At 42.8% G+C, this 19,296-nt stretch overlaps 7 protein-coding genes across 7 annotated transcripts; 3 read left to right on the forward strand and 4 right to left on the reverse strand.

The window, feature by feature from the left end:
• Positions 1 to 54: 54 nt before the first annotated feature.
• On the reverse strand, positions 55 to 339 carry CLUP02_16773 (uncharacterized protein; the record flags this gene model as incomplete). The annotated part of the gene is made up of 1 exon (XM_049295691.1): positions 55 to 339. A coding segment is annotated over one exon (285 nt), but the record flags the coding sequence as incomplete, so codon positions are not given.
• Positions 340 to 2,846: 2,507 nt separating this feature from the next.
• On the reverse strand, positions 2,847 to 3,011 carry CLUP02_16774 (uncharacterized protein; the record flags this gene model as incomplete). The annotated part of the gene is made up of 1 exon (XM_049295692.1): positions 2,847 to 3,011. A coding segment is annotated over one exon (165 nt), but the record flags the coding sequence as incomplete, so codon positions are not given.
• A 4,899-nt stretch (positions 3,012 to 7,910) lies between these two features.
• CLUP02_16775 (uncharacterized protein) lies at positions 7,911 to 8,473 on the reverse strand (the record flags this gene model as incomplete). The annotated part of the gene is made up of 2 exons (XM_049295693.1): positions 7,911 to 7,955; positions 8,012 to 8,473. 2 exons carry the CDS (start codon positions 8,471 to 8,473, stop codon positions 7,911 to 7,913), a joined length of 507 nt encoding a protein of 168 aa, XP_049152840.1.
• A 1,855-nt stretch (positions 8,474 to 10,328) lies between these two features.
• Positions 10,329 to 11,597, reverse strand: CLUP02_16776 (uncharacterized protein; the record flags this gene model as incomplete). The annotated part of the gene is made up of 4 exons (XM_049295694.1): positions 10,329 to 10,475; positions 10,609 to 11,027; positions 11,176 to 11,303; positions 11,485 to 11,597. The coding sequence occupies 4 exons, from the start codon at positions 11,595 to 11,597 to the stop codon at positions 10,329 to 10,331; spliced, it is 807 nt and encodes a 268-aa protein (XP_049152841.1).
• Positions 11,598 to 12,002: 405 nt separating this feature from the next.
• On the forward strand, positions 12,003 to 13,310 carry CLUP02_16777 (uncharacterized protein; the record flags this gene model as incomplete). Its single annotated transcript, XM_049295695.1, has 1 exon — positions 12,003 to 13,310. One exon carries the CDS (start codon positions 12,003 to 12,005, stop codon positions 13,308 to 13,310), a length of 1,308 nt encoding a protein of 435 aa, XP_049152842.1.
• A 1,814-nt stretch (positions 13,311 to 15,124) lies between these two features.
• CLUP02_16778 (endo-beta-1,6-galactanase) lies at positions 15,125 to 16,570 on the forward strand (the record flags this gene model as incomplete). The annotated part of the gene is made up of 1 exon (XM_049295696.1): positions 15,125 to 16,570. The coding sequence occupies one exon, from the start codon at positions 15,125 to 15,127 to the stop codon at positions 16,568 to 16,570; it is 1,446 nt and encodes a 481-aa protein (XP_049152843.1).
• Positions 16,571 to 17,223: 653 nt separating this feature from the next.
• CLUP02_16779 (uncharacterized protein) lies at positions 17,224 to 18,918 on the forward strand (the record flags this gene model as incomplete). The annotated part of the gene is made up of 3 exons (XM_049295697.1): positions 17,224 to 17,408; positions 18,030 to 18,088; positions 18,203 to 18,918. Coding segments are annotated over 3 exons (960 nt in total), but the record flags the coding sequence as incomplete, so codon positions are not given.
• Positions 18,919 to 19,296: the final 378 nt, after the last annotated feature.

Here is a 19,296-nt window from a genome sequence, read left to right on the forward strand (position 1 = left end):
GTTATTTTTATTATTAATCTAATAAATTTTAAGTATCTCGCGCCTTTCGTACGATTACCTAAGGGCTATAATATTAATTATAAGCCTCTTTTTTTTTATCGTTTTTAATTTAATAAGGTATTTATATAGTAAATAAGAATTAGTATAAATAATTATTAGAATAAGTAAAAGGCTAATTCGATCGGTAATCTTTTTTAACGTTATTAAAATTGTATAAGAGAGGTTAATATTATTAATTATATTATAGACCTCTAACGTTAATATATTTCTTATTACCCGCTTATTTTTAGTTAATAAGTAGTAAATTATATTACTATATATAATAAATTCGCTCTTACCTATACTCTCGTTAGCTAGGATAATAATATACTCTAATTATAAAATAAGGTCGTTATTATTTATAAATAATTTATTAATAAAGACGTAGAGCTTATTAGTCGTAAGGTTAATTAAGTAGTAAACGAGACCTCGATCGAGATTTATCTATTACTATTTAAGCCGCTTATTAAATACCTCGATATTTTATTTAATTAGATCTATAGCTTATACTACTTTAGCATAATTAAAAGTTACCTCGGGCTAATAAATACTTATAATATATACCCCTCGCATAAGCTTAGCTTTATACTACTTCTTAACGTTAGTTACGTTTAGATTAATAAGGTTAATTTTTTTACTTTACCCCTTTTATTAAAAAATAACGGTTTCTCTTTTAATTATAAAAATCCCGCCGTTAAATACTAGGGGGGTATTTATTATAAAGACCTCTTTTAGCTTTATTACGAAGCCCGGTTTCTAGAGCTTTTTATTCTCTTTTTTTATAAAGTTAATATTAGATAGGCCTAATATATCGTCGGTTTATATTCTAACAATCCTAAATTAGTTATTATTATACTCCGCGATTAGTAAGTACGGGTTATATATAGAAGTAACTATTAATAGTTAATTAATATAAAAATCGTAGTAAGTAGCTTATTAATAGGTACCCGATTTTGCGAGCCTATATAGTAGCTTAAGTATTTTAATAATCGTACTTTTTAGGTACTTACTAGCTATTTCTTTTAGTAAATGGGCTAGGATTCTCTTTATAAGCCCTGTGGCCGATTGGGTATAGGCCTGGGTAATATTATAGCTCTAAATCTCGTATCCCTTTTTCCGTAGCGATATTATTAGTATTATTATTAATTATTAGCTATAGCGCTATATAATAGGCGATTATATAAGTAGCGTCGCCTTTTTAATATTACCGTACTCCTAAATTACGTATTTAGACTTCTCGTATAGCTAGGGTATTCTTTTTTTTTAATCTTATAAACTATTCGTAATTTAAATATACGGAGGTTTATATATTTTTCTAGGTCGTATAGGATAAATCGATAGACCCTTCGATTACGAAAAGTATTTACTTTAATAAGATCTAATCTTTTATACGGCTTTTTAGTAGTTATAATTACGCTTTTTTTATATAGTTTAACCGCTAGTTCGAAATCGGCTTTTTTTTTTACTATATAAAAGGTATTAATTACCTCGTTACTAGTGATAAATTGCTACGTTAGGGCTTACCGTCGTGGTCTTTTATAACGTTTTATTAGTAGTATTAGTGCTCTTTTAGTAATTTCCTTTTTCTTATTATTTATTAGTATTATTATAACGATTTTATTAAGGATGATTTTTTATGCCTCTACTACGGGTTATATAGTTTCCCTTAGCTCTTTTCTTTTTTATAAGTTAAAAATTACCTCGTTAGGATTTATATAGTACGGTTTAATTATTATAATTAATATTTTAAGTAGCTAGTTACGATCTCTTACGACTATATAAGAGCGCTCGTTAATAGAAATTAATTTATATAGCTTAGCCTATTGTTAGGTAATTTCGTGCTATATTCGTATATCTAAATTTAGTAGTATATTTAGATTATCCTTTATATCGGGCCTATTATATATAGTAATTACTTTATTAACTTACTTTTTTACGCTTACTTTGCACAGTACCCGTATTACTTTTTTAACTACTTAGGCTCGTTAGCTTATATTTAGTAATAGTAGCGAGGCTAAGGTCGTTTTTAAATATACTCTAAATACTAATAATATTAGTATAAGTCCGTTAGGCCTTATAGTATCGTTATAGTATTTAAGTACTATTTAGAGGTATTTATTATTAGTAGAATCCGGATTTTCTTTTTTAATAATTCTGAACGCCCTTTTTAACTACTAGTGTGCCCTTTTTACTTTTTTAATATTATAGTGTGTTTTAATAGGTACGACTTTTAGTTATATACTATAAGCTATTATATTATCCTTAAATTCTACCGATTTAAAGCTAGTATTAGCGTTAGTTCTAATACTATTTAGCGGTCCTTAGTATATATTAATCCAGCTTTTTTATAGGGCTACTTATACTATCTTTGCTTATAGATCCTAGAGGAATTACTTTACTTAGAAGGATATAGCTATATTAATTATATATAATACTAGCTGACTATTTAAATAGAAGATATTAATAACGATTTCTTAGTTAAAGTTAAGCTTATTACGTAATTTAAACTTGAATTTGCGTGGGCTCTGCGTATTTATTTAGTATTAGTAATATACTTTTATTAACTACTCTAGCGCCCCTATTTTAATATTATTATTACCTCATTATTTTAAGAGGTTATATAGCCTCGTAACCGACGGGTACCCGAATTTCTAGTATAGTTTTCTAAGCTTATTTTTTGTTAAGTAATTAATTAACTTCGTGTTATTAGTGAGCTTTATAAACGTATACCCCTATTATCGTTCGACTATCTCAAAGTGCTTATTACTAGAGATTCTGTTCTTTATATTATTAAATATAATACCTAGTTAATCTATATTTTTTAGATATAAGAGAAATGGGGTATTAATAGGTAAAATATAGAAAGTTATTATTCTAAAGTGCGTTTTTATTTTTATTATACTTAGGGCGACGATTTTTTTATTTAGGCTAAAACTAATCTTCGTAATACCCGCTATTAACGTATTAAGCGTTATTAGCGCGATTTTTTATAGCGCTTAGAATTACCTTTTTTTTTTAGTTAACTATTACGATGCCCTAGTATTTAGGATAATTTTATAGAAATTATCTAGGCCGTATTTTTTACTTACGTAGAATGCTTATATAAGCTTAGTATTCGAGGGATCTAAGTAGTATAAAAAGGGCCCCTTCAGCTACCCCTAGATTTACTTAGTACTATATTCTTTTTTTTTTAGATATTAAAAGAGATAGCGTCTTTTTTTTAATTATTAAGAGAATGGGCTTTGGCCCTATTAGATTCGCCCTTTTAGCCGCCTTTATATTTATTACTTAAAGGACTTTTCTTTACTATCCGTAAATAAAAGCTTATTTATTAAGAGCTTTTACTATCCTTTATTTATTTAGCTTTATATATCCTCTAGAGGCTAACGGGGCGAAAATAGAGTAATTAATATCGTCGATTTCGTTATAATCTAATTCGTTAGTATAAGGGGTAAGATTTTTTTTATTTTCTAAATCTCTTATAAGGGGTATATATTTTAAGCCGCTACTTTAGCTACTATCGCTAGGTTCTATACCCCCGGATCTGCCTTTATATATAATAAGCAATTAGTTAAACTAACGAGGGCTAGTTTTATTATTTACTACCCTCGACTTTTTATATTATTTATATAATTTAATACGCTTTTTTTCAGAGTAGTTACTTAATTAATATTTATCCTTTTTATAAATATAGTATTACCTCTTTTATTACCCTATCTATAAGTTAAATCTTTACTTATTTAACGAATCTAGGCCTCTTTACTAGCGATTACTATATCTAGCCTCTTTTTTTTTATTTTTTTTATTTAATTAACTTAATATTATTAGTAAGGGCCGTTATATACCTAGAGGTAGGTTTAGCGTAGTATTCTTATTTTAATATTAAAGCTAGATCTTAGCTTTGAGTAGAGCGTTTTATAGTTTTCGAGTGCCTAGTATAGGGTTATTTTTATTTTTAGTATACGCTAGACTGCGGTATAGAGATATCTAACTTTTTACTTATTTATCCCCTTATTTAGCTAGGTTTTTATTAGTTTATTAATTCGATCGATAAGCTTTTTAAAGATCTTTATTTATAATTTACTTTTTATTATCCTAGCTATAAATATAAAAGAAATTACTTATAGCTTAGATAGGAGTTCTAGGTTCTTATTATAAGTCTCGAAGCGGCTTCGGATTGCGTTAATTATACTAAGAAAGTCGTTTTAATTAAAATTACGTACTACTTTATAATAATAATTAGAGGCTTTGCTTACGAGTACGATATTAATTACTAAATAGTACTAGTACTCCCTAATTCTAACTTTTTCGTAATAATTATAAAATATCGTTAGGGTTTTTTATAAAACTTTATACTTCCCCTTAGAGTATAATTTCTCTTTTAGGAAGATTTTTTTAAGGTTTATAAATTACTTCGTATTTACTACTAGATTTTTGGTATTTATATGCGATCCCTGCGTTATTACGTATTATTAGTAACTTTAGGTCGTTTATTTCTTTTTTTATTAGCTAATCGGTACCGAAATTTATATTAGTAGCGGTAACGAGTTATAAATCGAAATAAGCAGAATTATTAATTATCGTACTTTTAGTACTATATTTTACCCTAGTATATTTTTTTATAATAATAGATTTCTATTAGTAATTATAAGGAGGAAATCTAGGTCGTTTACGTTTTTTTTAAATTTGTTAAAGTAATTATATGCTCTGTCGACCTATGCCTAGTTTTATAATATAAATTCCTTTTTTATAATTATTACTATTAGTATTTTATATAGCTCTTGCGATTATAATTATATTAGTAATACCCCTTATTCGGAGAGGAATTTATTAACTACTTTTATAATCCCTAGGCTTACGCTTACGAACTATTCGTCTAGCTAGTAGCTAAGGTCGTTTATAATTTTATAAAATAGGGGTTACCCCTATAGCCCCTTTTTCTTATAAACCTTAGTTAAATAGATTAATACTACGTTAATTTGCTCGCTATTAAGCTAATCTACGATTCTATATATTTATATCTCTTAATAGTCCGGGTTAATATTTACTTATTTATAAAAAATTAGGATTTTATTTAGGATCGGGCTTTATCCTCTTTTTTTTTACCCTAACTCGCTCAGGGTCGTGCTCTAGCTTATGCTTATATTAATAGTCGCTAGCGTATTTAATCTTAATAAGGATATATTTAATCCGCACGCTAGTCGTAATAAATCCGTACTTTTACTATTTAATAAATTTATTAAGGTCTAGGAGATTCCTATTTCTTCTTACTATCTTATTACTACTCTCGTTTTTATTATTTTTAGTAATTACTACTACCCTTTTAGATCGCTAGCTATTATACTTACTAAGATCCTCTTTTTTATTTAGTATAAAAAAGTAGGTTTTAGTAGTTCTTTTTTATAATAATAGTAATAAACGTTTATATTACTATAAGAAAATATAATAATTAGTCTCGGGATTTTTATTAGTTACCGATTTTTACTATCCTATATATTTTTAACCTCCTAAGCCTCGTGCTCTTTATAATTTTTAAATAGCTTCTTTTTTTAACTTACTTTTTTTAAAGCGGTATTCTATAAGAATAGTTAAAAGTAGACGCTAGGTAGCTTATAAAAGAGCTATATAGGCTATTAAGAACTATATAAGCTATTAACTATAATTAATAAAGTTAAGCCCTTTTTTTTATAAAATCGTAGATTTTAAAGACTTATTAAAAATGCTTACTTATCGCTCGTACGTAGTAGGGTTAAATACTTTAGAAATTTTATTTTTTACGGCCTCTTAGTACCCTATTTTATATTTTTTAAGTAGTCTTTTTCGTAGTTTAATTATGGTTAGGTAATTATTACTTACTAACGATCCTTTTTATTACTTAGTTAATTTTTTAAAATTAGTAATCTTATACTAGGAGCTAGTATAAAAAGAAGCCTTTTAATAGCCCTCTAGAGGATTCTTTTTTTTTCTTTTTAAATCTTCGTTTTTTTAGCTTTTTTTTAGGCTAATAGTAACTTTAATAAGAGGTCGTAGGATTATTTTAAAATAGCCGCCTTTTTCTTAAGTTAATCTCTAAGATTTATAATATTCTTAACTCGATATTATTAAGACCTCTAAATCCCCTCCTCTTTTATTAAACCGTCTTTTATATTATATTTTTAAGTAATACCCGGGGGGTAGTTAAGGGAACTACGAAGAGGTTATTTAGATCGTAAGCTTAAGGTCGTACTTATAAAATCCTCGTAATAATAGATTTTTTTATATATTATAAATCTTTTAGCTTAATAATTTTTATAAAGTTACTTTCGCTACTAAATAAGAATATTTACGTTTAGAGATCCCTTTTTTTAATTACGTAGTACTTTTTTATATTATATTATTAAGCTCGTTCGTTATACTAATTAATTAGGTAGGTAGTTATTATATAAGTATTTCTTTTTACTAATTTAATTAGTTAATTTTTAATCGCGGGCCGGTTATAGAAAAGTCGTTTAGTAAAAAAGCTACTTAGGGCGACGGTAAAAGGCTAGTTACTTAAGTAGTTTTATTAATTAACGTAGTTTAATATAGTAGACGTTAACCTCTCGTAAGTAGTGAAGGGCTATGATTACTTAATTCCGTACGGTATTTAAAAATCGCCTCCTTTTTTATTTACTTTTATAAGGTTAATTAGTATAAATCTCTTATCTCGTATAGTATTAAGAGGTCGTTTTTTTTATATAGCAAAATATTTTACCGATTTATAATAATAAAATTTAATTATTAATTAGTATTAGTATCCCTATTATAAGGTGGTTAGTTCGAACCGTAGTTAACGAAGAGATTAATTAAACTATATAAATATCTGCGTAGGTATAAAAAGGAAGTTCTAACTATAGGTTAGGCTAGCTACGATAATCGTAAATAGGGCCCCTAATTGGCCCCTGCGCAGTTGGCCGTATGCCGCGGTCGAATTAGACTTCCAATCCGACAGGGCAGTTGCCAACCTTCTCCTTCGCCTTTGGATTTGGGTAAATGAAAGGGCCTTCTGCCAGGTAACTTGAGCGCTCGCTGTTTTTTGCACCAATACAGTCCTAGTCAGGATTATAAACACCAGATGCTTTCGCGCCTGACGTGGTAGTATTCCCAGTTGTCGGGATAAGCAAAGCCACTGCGATAGCTCACTAGCTGCCCTCATAGAATGCGATGAACTCGAGAACTCCCGTTCAAGTGAATGCCTCAATACCAGGTGGCCCGTAAGCTACCCTTTGAAGCAGGTCTTGCCAGCACAGTCCGTAGGCAAGATTATTTCATTTAAATCCCTCTCGCGAGGTACTGCTTATTCTTCAGAGGCCTTTGAAGATGGCGAGGGCCTGGCGGGAGTTTCCTTAGGTACGTCGCCGCCTTGTCACCCAAGATCTCGGGACTCTTGTTCTTAAGGGTGCACGCGTTTATATAGTGTCTGGCGAAGTCTACCCAGCTGAACAGCGTCGCGACTTGCAATGCCTTCTCCGGGACGCAGACCAATCGATTCGTTAGAGGAAACGAAGGACAAATGATCCTTCCCGATATAATGACACCGGTTGACACCAGGTTCTGCTTGAGATATAGGGCCCGGAGTGGCGAGTTTTTGTTGCTCCATTAGGAACAAATACTACAGTAATATGGAAAATGAGGAGAGAATGTTAAAGAAGATCATGAATCAAAACCAGGATGTATTAGGTAGCGTGTGGCCTATGACTGACGGATATGAGGAGAAACTTGACGCATGTCTGTGCAGTTGGAGTCAGTTCTCGCACTTGAATGACGTCCCAAGCGTCCTACCACTCGAGGCTTCTATGCGAAGAATTTTCTTCGGAAACGAACGCTGGAACCGCAAAATTGCAGAATGCCCCTTACTTCGATCTGGGACGCTGACCGCCATGGTTGACCTTGTAGTGCTGTAGCAAATGAAGTCAGCAAAGGTCCCGTCGGTTTAGGAAGACAAGAAACGTACCCGGGTGCGAGAGCCCTTGTGCTCATAAGAGCGTCCACAGCCAGCGAACTCGCAGACGAACTCGTCTCTGTCGTCGTTCTGGTCACCGACAGTCGGGGTCGGCGAGACACTTTCGCGGGCGGCTTGTTTGCGAGCAGAAGCCATCGCCAATGGAAGCGCGGTACGCAGAACTCGATGAGTGCCAGGTGTACCAGGATTGGCAGGTGCGACAAGAGAAGCAATAACTCGAGTAGCAGTAGGCTTAGGAGCTGGAGCAGAAGCTGGAGGAGGGATCTGAGCGACGAGAGGGACAGATGCCACAGCTGGGACAACTGGTGCGGCGGTGTCGGGTGGATCGGCCTGCTCAAGCATCTTCTGCGTGACCTTCAATGCGACGCCCAAGACATCGTCGAAGGGAGTGTCTGTGTCGGTGGAGCACTTTTCGAGTGCCTCAATGACTCTTTGTTCGAGGGAAGGTGCCATTCTGAGCCTTTTGTTAGCCAAGGGAGAGAGGAAATTTGAAAGCACAGACTTACTCGTATGATTGAGCTTATCTACCTCGATAGAAAATCTGATTGTTTGTGAGAGAGGAAAAGTTTGGATTGAGGAATCTGCGGAGAGATATGGTGGTGGAGAGAAAAATTGAATAATTGGTCGGCATGAAAAGTTGAAGCCGGACGAGCAGAACCTATTCCGCGGAAAGTGAGATAATAAATGGGAAGGAGCAATCTAGTTGCCATTGAACTCCTTCTTCCGATTCTCTTGAAGTATTCTATGACGGCGATGCGTGGACCAGGAATACTCCACCTAGCCGTCTTTCTGCCGCTTGAGTGAATGTAATGACTATTTTGTCTTAAACATGTGTCCTCCGGATTTAAATGATCCTTTGGCTTCATCGTTACGTTGATCCCGTGAGGGATTCTGCATCGGGGACATGCTGGATAAGCCATGATGCCTCCAGCGATTCTTCGCGTAGTTGTAGGCATGTCTTTAATTTCTGGCTCCAAATCTGGGAAATCGTCCTTGATGTCATCCGTCTGTCTCCCTTCTGGTACTAAGCTCGATTGATCTGGCCGAGGATATTGAGCAAGATAAAGCTTCATGTAGATTATTACCAGCTGTAATTATCTGATATGGGTGCAAGGCTCAGCAGAAAATTCTTAATCTTCGTCGATATCTTTGCCTTTGGCAAAAACGCCTCTCACGTATGATTTTGATGAGCGAGAGAAAGCTCTTGCAGGGCGGGAAAACGTAAGGGGAAAACTCCTTTCCATATATTTCCTTGCGACCGAACAATGGCTTTCAATCATAGAGTCCTCGGTTGTGAAGTTGAACGACTAATGAACCAATTGAGAGTGCTCCTCGGGCAATTTAAAACCCTCTGCCGGGAGTCCTTCTCAGCCTTCTCCTCACACGCACGTATGCGTTGGTCTTGGAGTCGTGGCCAGCCGATACCATTTTTCGTTAACGATTAGAAGCTTCTAAACATTAATAAAAACGAGGTATTAGCCGTTGGAATCAGCTTTGCCTTGTACGCTCTCCACATGTCCTGTAGCTTGGCCAACAGCGCCGCGTACAGGGTAATCACCATCAAGGTGCCCTGAATATTGAAATCACCGGCCGCAGTATACCTCAGACAGTGGACGCAAAGCCCTTGCCAAACGCGGTGAAAATAAATCAGAAGATCCAGTTCGCGTGCAGACATCTCCATCTCTTCGATCTGGGTACTTGTCGCTGTAAGATCTCCCCGGTTGCGACCAACTACTTCAACGGAGAGGTATTCCGTGTTCCTATAACCAAAGGGAGTAGTATGATATCTAAGAACAGACCATACATTGGCTCAGGATCGGACTATCGGGCCAAAAGAAGAACACCAGAGGAAGAGATCTGCAGTTGACGACAGTTTTGATGGATGACGTTGGTGTTTGCTCCTCCGAATGAAGCCAAGTTGGATGGGGCTGGCAGGGTTGGTGGAATGTGCAAACCCTTTAGCTTTAACAAGTGAGTTACGATCGGCGAGCCATGATGAAAGACGCTTTTTGACTGGCGTCTGGTGTCGACGAAAATAGAGGGAACCCAGTCTTGCTTCAGGTCGACAACCTGCAGTTGTGCTAGATCAGAGAAATGGTATGAAGTAAGAGCCGAGGGTTTGATGATCACTGAGAACAAATACTGAAGTTACGTCAGACTCTGGACTCAGGGCAAAGATTGAGTAGAGCGAGCATGCCGTCGGGTATGACAGACTTTTATACTGCAACACAATCCCGCTTTCTTTCATTACGTATCACCTCTACGTCACGGCAATCCCTAGATGAACAAATAAGCGAAGATAATGGCCTCAGCATCGATAGAAGAGCTCGGGGATGGATATTGATAAAATCAAGGAAGGCTGGCCTGCTTGTATCACTTTCGCAAGCTCGGCATCCGACTTGGTTGGAGTGAACTGCTCCCGCAGGGAAGACGACGGGAACAGCTTGTAGATGATCTCGGGAGCGAGTTCTTTGAGTCTCCATCGTTAACGAGATTGGCTGCCGATGCTCGTGGTTAGGTCTATAGAAGACGGCCGCTTGCTGAATGCTTGGGTGAAGCGTGGACCTCAAAGTGTCATCAAGGCCCACCAAAAGTTGGCAGACGAGACTTTGAACTGTCCTTGTATTCTCGGTACCGGGGCCGTCGTTGCTGGGGCCCTCAACCATGCCGTCATCCTCGTCCTCTCTGCGCTGCGACTTCTCTCTCGCCTCGTCGGCCGCCTTCTGATGCTTGGCGTGCGTACTGAAGCTCGCGCCTCCAAGGGACTGGAGCTTGCGCGCTCCGGCAGCATCCATTGTTGCGCGCGCCATGCGCCTCGACGGGTTAGTCAGCGTGGCAAACCGGAGGTCAGTACTAACCAGCGACACATTGCGCATCGCTGCCAGGTTGATGCGAGGCTTATCATGCCTCTTGACCGTGCCTCCACCGCCGATGGTAGGGAGGATGTCGCTCGGAGGCGGGGAGATCAAGCAGGCTTCCGGGCCCGGGGATTGATCGGGCCCGGTCGCTCAGCTGAGGTAGTTCATATGACGGCTTGAAATTGAGCCTAAAAATGCTTCTCAGCGTTGTAGAGTCGATGTGTCGACCTGAGTGAAGAATTAGCATCCATCATCCTGTAATATTATCGCGAAAAAGAGTCATCTTACCCAAGTTACCTATGTTCAGGAATCTGTTTGTGACCTGGACTTCTGCCATAGTTTCACATTCTGGACCATAAGATGAGACCGCCTCAGGAGTATTCCACAAGGTGATGGTCTTTCCCATCGTGCTGTTGGCAATCCAACTAACCAGATCAGACCGGAACTCGTCACCGCTGGCAGCCACCAGGGAGATCCAGGGGCAGCCGCCATGCTCTTGACCTGTAATTTAATCCTTTGTATCAAAGTCGGCGTGATACAGAATGGCACTGGGATTATGTCAGTGGTTACGCCCTTGGTGAAAGGATAATGGGAAAGGGGACGTACTTTGCTTCTTTGAGCGTGGTGCGCTTGTTGGAGGAATGAACTCCGATCAGGAGCCTTTCGAGATGTCTAGTGGGCAAGGGTATGAGGCAGTCTTTGTCATTTTCACTGCTCATTGCTTTCGCTGGCCTCTAGCTTCTTGTTGATCGAGAACGATCTCACGATGCGCTGCCCCGTCTCGAAGGCCTAGGCCGGGGAGTATTCGTACCACTAAAGGATATCCAAGCTTCCAATGAAAACCTGTCAAAACTTCTGCTCTCCTAACTTCTATTCGATGTCTTCATATTCCTGCTCTTCAAGACGCGTCTCTTACCAATCGCAATATACGACAGCCGCCATCGGGGACGAGCCCACTGCTGAAGGGTAGGCGAAAGATTGACCGGTCTGATCGTGAGTTTCCTCCACCGCGCCTCCCAATTTCTTCGGGCTGTTTCTTTGGAGTCGAGTGTTCGAGCTGACCGTTGTTTTGTTGGAAGGAGATCGAGGGTAAAGTTGTCATCACGATGGCTAGAACCAGAATTATGGGAGGTGGTGGGTCCCCGGCCGCTCCTGCCGTTTCTGCCTCTCCTGCTGCTGGCAATAATATCACCAGCCATCAGCCAGATTCACCTTTGAACACCCGAAAACTTCGCGTGTCCCTCAACCTTGGCTCCCAAATATCCAATACCTCATCTCCCACTCGTGGCAGCCTTCGTTCCGGTCGCAACAGACTTTCTCTTCCATCATTGTCATCCACTTTGCGCGAAGGCCGTATCATCCAGGACTCCAACTACGAAGCAGACGACTCGGGTTCAGCTTCTCTAGGCAAAAGAGAGACTGAAGAAATTAAAGAGTCCGAGGATTTCAAAACAACTCCCAGAGCCAGGGCGAAGAAACTCAGCCCGCGGGTAACTACCGAGAACATGTCGGCCGCCACTCCTTCAGAAGCGACGATGGGCAACACCACAGGCACCACCGACATCATGACGGACGATGAAGGTACACCAGTCAACGACAACCCGATTCCCCTCGATCTCTCCAGCGCCCGCCGAGCCAAGACCCCCGACGTGGACATCACCGGTTCATCGAGTACCTCCTCGGCTCCCTCGACCCCTACCAAGCCGGCCTCCGAGCGCCGCAAAGCCACCCCCAAGGGACCGAAGTTCATCTCTCACAAAGAGGCGAGTAGGCAGCTTCGCGATTTGATCGTCGCCCACAACGAGAAGGGAGCCGAGATGAAAGAAACGTCGGCGCTGTACAAAGACTTGATACGCGAGGAGAATGCGACCCCGATTATCCTTGACGAATGCGTTGCTATCGCTAGTGCTCGACTTGTGCGAGCCATTGACGATGTCGAGGCTCTTGAGGCTGGTCATCCGCCGAGAGTGGTGCTATATCCGGCCGATAGAATTCCTGAGCTTCTTGCTGCTGTCGAGAAAGCCGAGGCCGAAAGAGACGCGTTCGATGCCGAGAATCAGCGCCTGTTTGCACAAATGGCCACGTTGAATGAGGAGATCTACGCTCTGAAGGCCAAGGTGAAAGTTGCCAGAAAGGTCGAGCGTGAAGCCAGAATGCGAGAGAACTTGTCAACTCCCTCGCCGGCCTGCAACAAACCCATTGCGCCTTCTGGATCTGGGCTGCCGGTCATTCTCGGAACCCCGATCGATTCGACGCCTACCACTGTTGGACAGTTGGGATTGACTAACAAAACACCTGGTCTGGATCAATCTCCCGCTAGCTCAAAGACCATCGTCCAGAAGTCAACTGCGCGGAACTCCAGAGCGGGCATGCGGGCATCGAGCTTGAATAACCCTCAGACGCCCACTAGAAAGAGAAAGGCTCGACACTGATGGTTTTGGGCTATTGCTGATCTCTCGCCTGGGAACAAGAGCTCTTCTTATCCTACTTGCCTGCGCGACATTGTATGATTACACAGTCGCCAAGTCGCAAAGGTAAGTTGGCGTTGATTGTTCGAATAAGCTTTGTCCGTTTCTAATGCAAAAGCAGATGCGCCTTGACCATGACTAAGCTTGCTATGAGCTCATTAACCACAATTGCTTGCGATCAACAAGCATACTTGCGACTTCGTGATCTGTTTTCCTACCAAACTTGCCGTCGGGCTGTATGTCAATACTCCGTTCAAACATTTGCTCAAAAACCAGCTAACTTGTATTTCACATGCAGGTTGTCCCGCTTTAGCCCCGAGAGCTAATCCATGGCCAAAGGTACCCCAAATTGCGACTAAATTTGGCAGAAGTCTCATGACATGTCCGCGGATCGCGGAGCCGGATGGACCAGGTACCAAATGCCGCTTGCATGATCTTCCGCCAATGCAGACGCGGCAGCGGGTTGCGCCGCTGACACCTCTCGATGCATGTTACCATCAAAGCATGGCACTTTTCCCCGCGTTCTCCAGACTAGACAGTCTAGACTAGCCGCGCAGCATACCATTCTACCGAGCTTGGGGGGTTTCCAGGCACGCACATTGGGTCGCATATGCGGGGAGGATTGGAGCTAGGCATTGGCGGCTTTTGAGGGATGATGATGATGTGTTGGAATATGAATTGGCAAACGGGATACGGCGGGCCACGCATTTGGCTTAGACTGATGTCGTGACTCAGGATATCCAGGGGACACGTTTGGTATCGTATCCATACCTGTTATCGCTTTGCGCATTCTTGTACAGTATTTTCAGGCACGCCCGCCATGAATCAGATCTGTTTCCCTTCTGCCCCTTCGCCGTTCTATCTTACTCTTGACTAACGATCCCGTAGTAGAATACAGCTTGGCGATCATAATCGAGCTCGTATCCGCCTTCTATTCACGGACAATTTGTCACTACTGTCCGTCGGATCCCGGCACCACGTTGTCGCTGATAATCTAACTCTAAACATGGGATTACCGTAGAAACTCGAGCACTTCAAACTTGCGTTAGCCCGTGCCAACCCTGCTAGCGCTCTGGCAGAACCGTAATACTGCCCAAAGTGGTCAAATGTGGCCGCCAGCATTCCGATCAATCTGGCCAATAAGAGCTCGCTGTCGAGGCTAGAGGTAGTTGGGCAGGAGTAAAGAATGGAAAATAATCACTTACCGCCCTCTACATACGGTATAGTCGATTAAATAATCTAATATAATTAACCCCCCCGAAAAAGTTTAGTATGGGCAGCTAGCAGGGTTGGCACGGGCTAACGCAAGTTTGAAGTGCTCGAGTTTCTACGGTAACCCCTCGCGCCCTCGCCCAGACTGCGGGGCACAGCCTGAGCTCGAGACTCTACGTGATCCTTAACCACCATCAACGCCACATCCGTGCCGGACCCAACCGACCGAGCTCCGTTTCCCAGAAGCGACTCAACCGCCGTTTCGACGAACGACCAATGGTCCGGCTAAGTTACCACTGAATAAAACCGTTAGGTCGGGTAATTCTAGCTTCCCTTTCCAAGAGACTCAAGCTATCACACGGCCCGGGTATCCCCGTTCACGATGGCACTCTAACATACGAGGTCCACCATTCGAGTCAGCTCCCCTGCTCCCGTATCTCACTCGAGGGAAGGAGGTCGACTTGGCTGCGTAGGATCGTGTGAGCATAAGAAGCAGACGAACCTCTATCCTGGGTTGTATCTGAAGTCCTTGTCCCAGCAGGCCCCGGCTTCTCGATCTCTCAGCCATGCACTTCAAGACTCTCGCCGCCTTGGCCGTGAGCCTGGCCTCCGTCTCCCCCGCTGCTGCAGACACAACGACCACCATCGACGCCAAGTCGAACCGTGGCACCTGGGAGGGATGGGGAACCTCTCTCGCCTGGTGGGCGAAGCGCTTCGGCACCCGCGATGACCTCGCCGACATCTTCTTCACCACCAAGACCACTACCTTCGGCGGCGCAAGCCTCCCCGGTCTGGGCTTCAATATCGTTCGTCACAATGCCGGTGCTTGCAGCACGAACAGCATCAACGGCGAGAGCATGGTGGTCTCGACCAAGATGATGGCGTCCCGGCAGATTGACGGACACTGGGTCGACTACACCAACACCGACCCGGCCTCGTCTGCCTGGAAGTGGGACGTCGACGTGAACCAGCGCACCATGATGCAAAAGGCCAAGAGCCGCGGCGCAAACCGCTTCGAGCTCTTCTCCAACTCACCCATGTGGTGGGCAACCAAGAACCACAACCCGTCCGGTTCCGCCGACGGCAGCGAGAACATCCAGTCGTTGAACCTCCAGCAGCACGCTGTCTACATGGCCAACATTGCCAAGTACGCAAAGGACAACTGGGGCATCACCTTCGAGACCGTCGAGCCCTTCAACGAGCCCACCGCGAACTGGTGGAAGGCCGACGGCACACAGGAAGGCTGCCACATTGACGTCGCCACGCAGGCGACAATCATCAACTACCTCCGCACCGAGCTCAACAACCGCGGCCTCACCAGCATGTCCATCGCCGCCTCGGACGAGTCCTACTACGACCAGGCCGTCACCACGCTTCAGAACCTCGGCGACGCCGCCCTCAAGAACGTCGCGCGGATCAACGTCCACGGGTACCAGTACGCCAGCAGCGCCCGCGACAAGGTCTACTCCCTCGCCTCGGCGCGCGGCCTCCGTCTCTGGAACAGCGAGTACGGCGAGAGCGACGCGACGGGCGAGAGGCTCGTGAGCAACATGCTTCTCGACTTCCGATGGCTGCGGCCCACGGGTTGGGTGTACTGGCAGGTTCTTGACGGCGGCGGCTGGGGTGTTATTGATGCGGACAATGAGGCTGGTACGCTTGGCTCGGCGAACCAGAAGTACTTTGTCTTTGCGCAGTTTGCGCGCCATATCCGCGAGGGCATGCGTATTCTGGATGGCGGTTCGGATAATGTTGTCGCTGCGTACGATGCCGCCAACTCGAAGCTTATCATCGTTGCTGTCAACTGGGGCGCGGCGCAGTACCTCAACTTTGACCTGAGCGGATTCTCGCAAGCGTCGACGAACGGAGCTACTGTCACGCGGTGGAGAACGCAGATTGGAAGCGGTGATCGCTATGTGCAGGCGACTGATACTACGATCAGCGGGACCAAGTTCTGGAGTTACTTTGAGACCAAGATGGTGCAGACGTTTGAGATTCCCAACGTCAAATTGTGATTGGGTTCGGAGGTTAATTTCGCGATGTTATTCTCCTAGGATACACGGAAGCAGAGTCCTTTCAAGGTTGACAAGTAATGAAATCATATTTAAGCACCTAAATTCTCCCAAAGTCAAGTGAAAGTTTCAGGTCTCGAATAGGTCAAGGGACATGAAGACTCAACATACGTTCCAATGCTGAAACGATGAGACTTGACGGCATGTGCTTCGCCCACCCAATCATCAAACGTGCAAATATTCGTTGACTAGACAATCTTCGGTTGACATATCGCGTCTGCTCCGTATCCGCCATCTAGGCTCAAGTTGACGACCTCCATGGCTGAGTACCGGCCGAGCCCAACCTCAAAGAAAGACACCACATCAGACCCGACCTCAAAAGCGCCTAATTGCAATGGGACCTAGTCTTGATGCGTGGTGTTGTCGTATATTGTCCGCGACACGTGCCCCCATCCCTCGTACACTATCATCACAGCGGGAAACCATTAGCTGTCTCCCTCTACATTTCAGACATCGCGGGGAGGAAGTCGGAACAAAAAGGTGGGTACGAACAAAGTTCTTGCACTGGTATCTGCGTTCACCGTGAGGCCCGTGAATGATGCATTGGTTCGATGCTATAGCGCACATCTAACATTATCGTTAGTTCTCACTGTGTCCTTGCTGGTGTTTGGTGGGTTTCTTACACCCCACATCATCCATGGCTTTTCTACTTTGTGAGGAGGCGGTTTCGCCATTGCGTCATTTGCGACGTCTTCGAAGTCTGTCATGTCCGTGACATCTTCGACAGGCAAGGCGGCGGTGGCGCCGAGGCCGAGGAGCATCGCGACAACGAGAAGATTAGGTAGACGCATTTTTATAATATGTTCAAATGAGTGGCGTATGTTGTAGTTTTGCGATTACACGTTTTATGATGAGGGGGGAAGGAGGTCGAGGGGGTCTTAAGGACTTCCCGGCGATCCGGGTTGTCAATATTTGTTCACATTTCCGGGGTAGACTTTCAGCCACGAAGTCTCCGTCAGATTCTTATACAATCAAGACCTTTGCAGCTTCCATCTTGATGGTGCCCGCTACCCGTTGGTCAAGTACGATGATAGTTGACGTTTGCATGAGAAGCGAAATTTCCACCAACTGCCGATGACGAAGATATCTGGTGGTTTTTTTCGCCTGACAAGTCGGCGCGGCAGGATCCAGATAGTGACTTGTGCGGAGCTGTCGTTAAAAGCCTACCATATGGCCAGGACAACCACTACTACCTCAGTATACCCTGACTTCTAGTCAATTGCTGTCTCCCAAGGATTGACGCCCGCCGGAGTCTTGTAAAACTCCATTCCGAACTTCAGGGTTCGCAGAAGTCTTGCTCCACTTACCGGACCTGGAAGGTTTGCAAGGGACTTTGGGCGCTTGATTGGATTCTGGTTGGCGTTGGGCCGTGCCTGAGAGGAAACCCCCGGTAGCGGCGCAGGGCGGCCGGAGGGATGCTGATCCCTCCAGCCCAGAGACGACAGCAGGCTTCCGCAGAATGTAAGTAAATGATCAAACAAATGTCCGTTCACCTTAGACGCTCAAGCCTAAACGTAATCACCGGACGCACAGTCATCTTCAGTTATTAATATTGGCTCACATTAGTAACTGCAGCTTCAATCTCCATGTTTTTCTTCAAAGCCATCTTTATCTTGACATTGACAGCCCTGAGCTCATATGCTCTAGACTCTAGCCCTCCTGAAACACACGATTTTCCTCAGCCTGCTTTTTACGTCGACCTTACAATGGACGAGTTTCTATCACTTCACGACCAATATAAACAGTGGCATCAAAAGACAGCCATTAAACGCGACTACGTCTTGAATGAGCTGGATGAAGTCTGTCTACTTATCGGGCCCATGTATCGATTTCAAAATGGATGGTGTTCTGCCCCTGCGAACCATAGAAAATTCTACTGCCACATTCCAGGCATCCCGTCATCCTGCGAGGAGAGAAATAGGCTGAGTGGAACACGGGCCTGTGGAAAGAATACGCTGTGTAAGACACGCCAGATTCAGAACGCACCAGGCACCTCGGTTCAATATCCCTATTGCGAAGCAGAGGTCAATGTCAACAAGCCTACTGGAAGCAGTAGCTATCAGGGTGGATTTGATTGGGACACGGTTGAATCGTCAAGCTGGGCATCCATCCATGCTACGGCAGTACAGGGCCAGCATCTTGGATATCAATATACAGATGGGTCTTACTCCAATACGGGGCAGGGTTCTTCATGGTCCTGTATCCGATGCCCTTGGGGTTCGGGTGCAAAACTTCGCATGACTCATCCGAACAACCCAACGGAGGGATATGTCAGCGCTTTTACCCTTTAAGAACAAAGAAAAACACATACCGAGGCATCTCATAGTTGTAGTCTAGCTCTCGCAGTTACATATCCGGAGACGATAGGCTCTTGACAAGACCAGGGTGTGGAGGGGTGAAAAGGAGCTTGCTTCAGTAAAATAGCCAGAAAATAGTCCAGTCGACTTTATAAGGACTAATCTTGTTAACTAGAGGCGGTACATTCTAGGCTTTGTAACCTAAGGCTTGCTATAAAACTTCAATTAGATAAACCCAACTACCTTAGCTCAACACTCCCTTCAATTACGTCATTCACCTTGACTTTTGAAATGAGATAAAAATATATCGCCAAGGTCGCTTTGAAATAAACCGTGAAATTTGATCTCGGGCTATCCCATCGACTGCTACAA

Source organism: Colletotrichum lupini, chromosome 9, assembly GCF_023278565.1.
Source record: "Colletotrichum lupini chromosome 9, complete sequence".
Lineage (NCBI taxonomy): Eukaryota > Fungi > Ascomycota > Sordariomycetes > Glomerellales > Glomerellaceae > Colletotrichum > Colletotrichum lupini.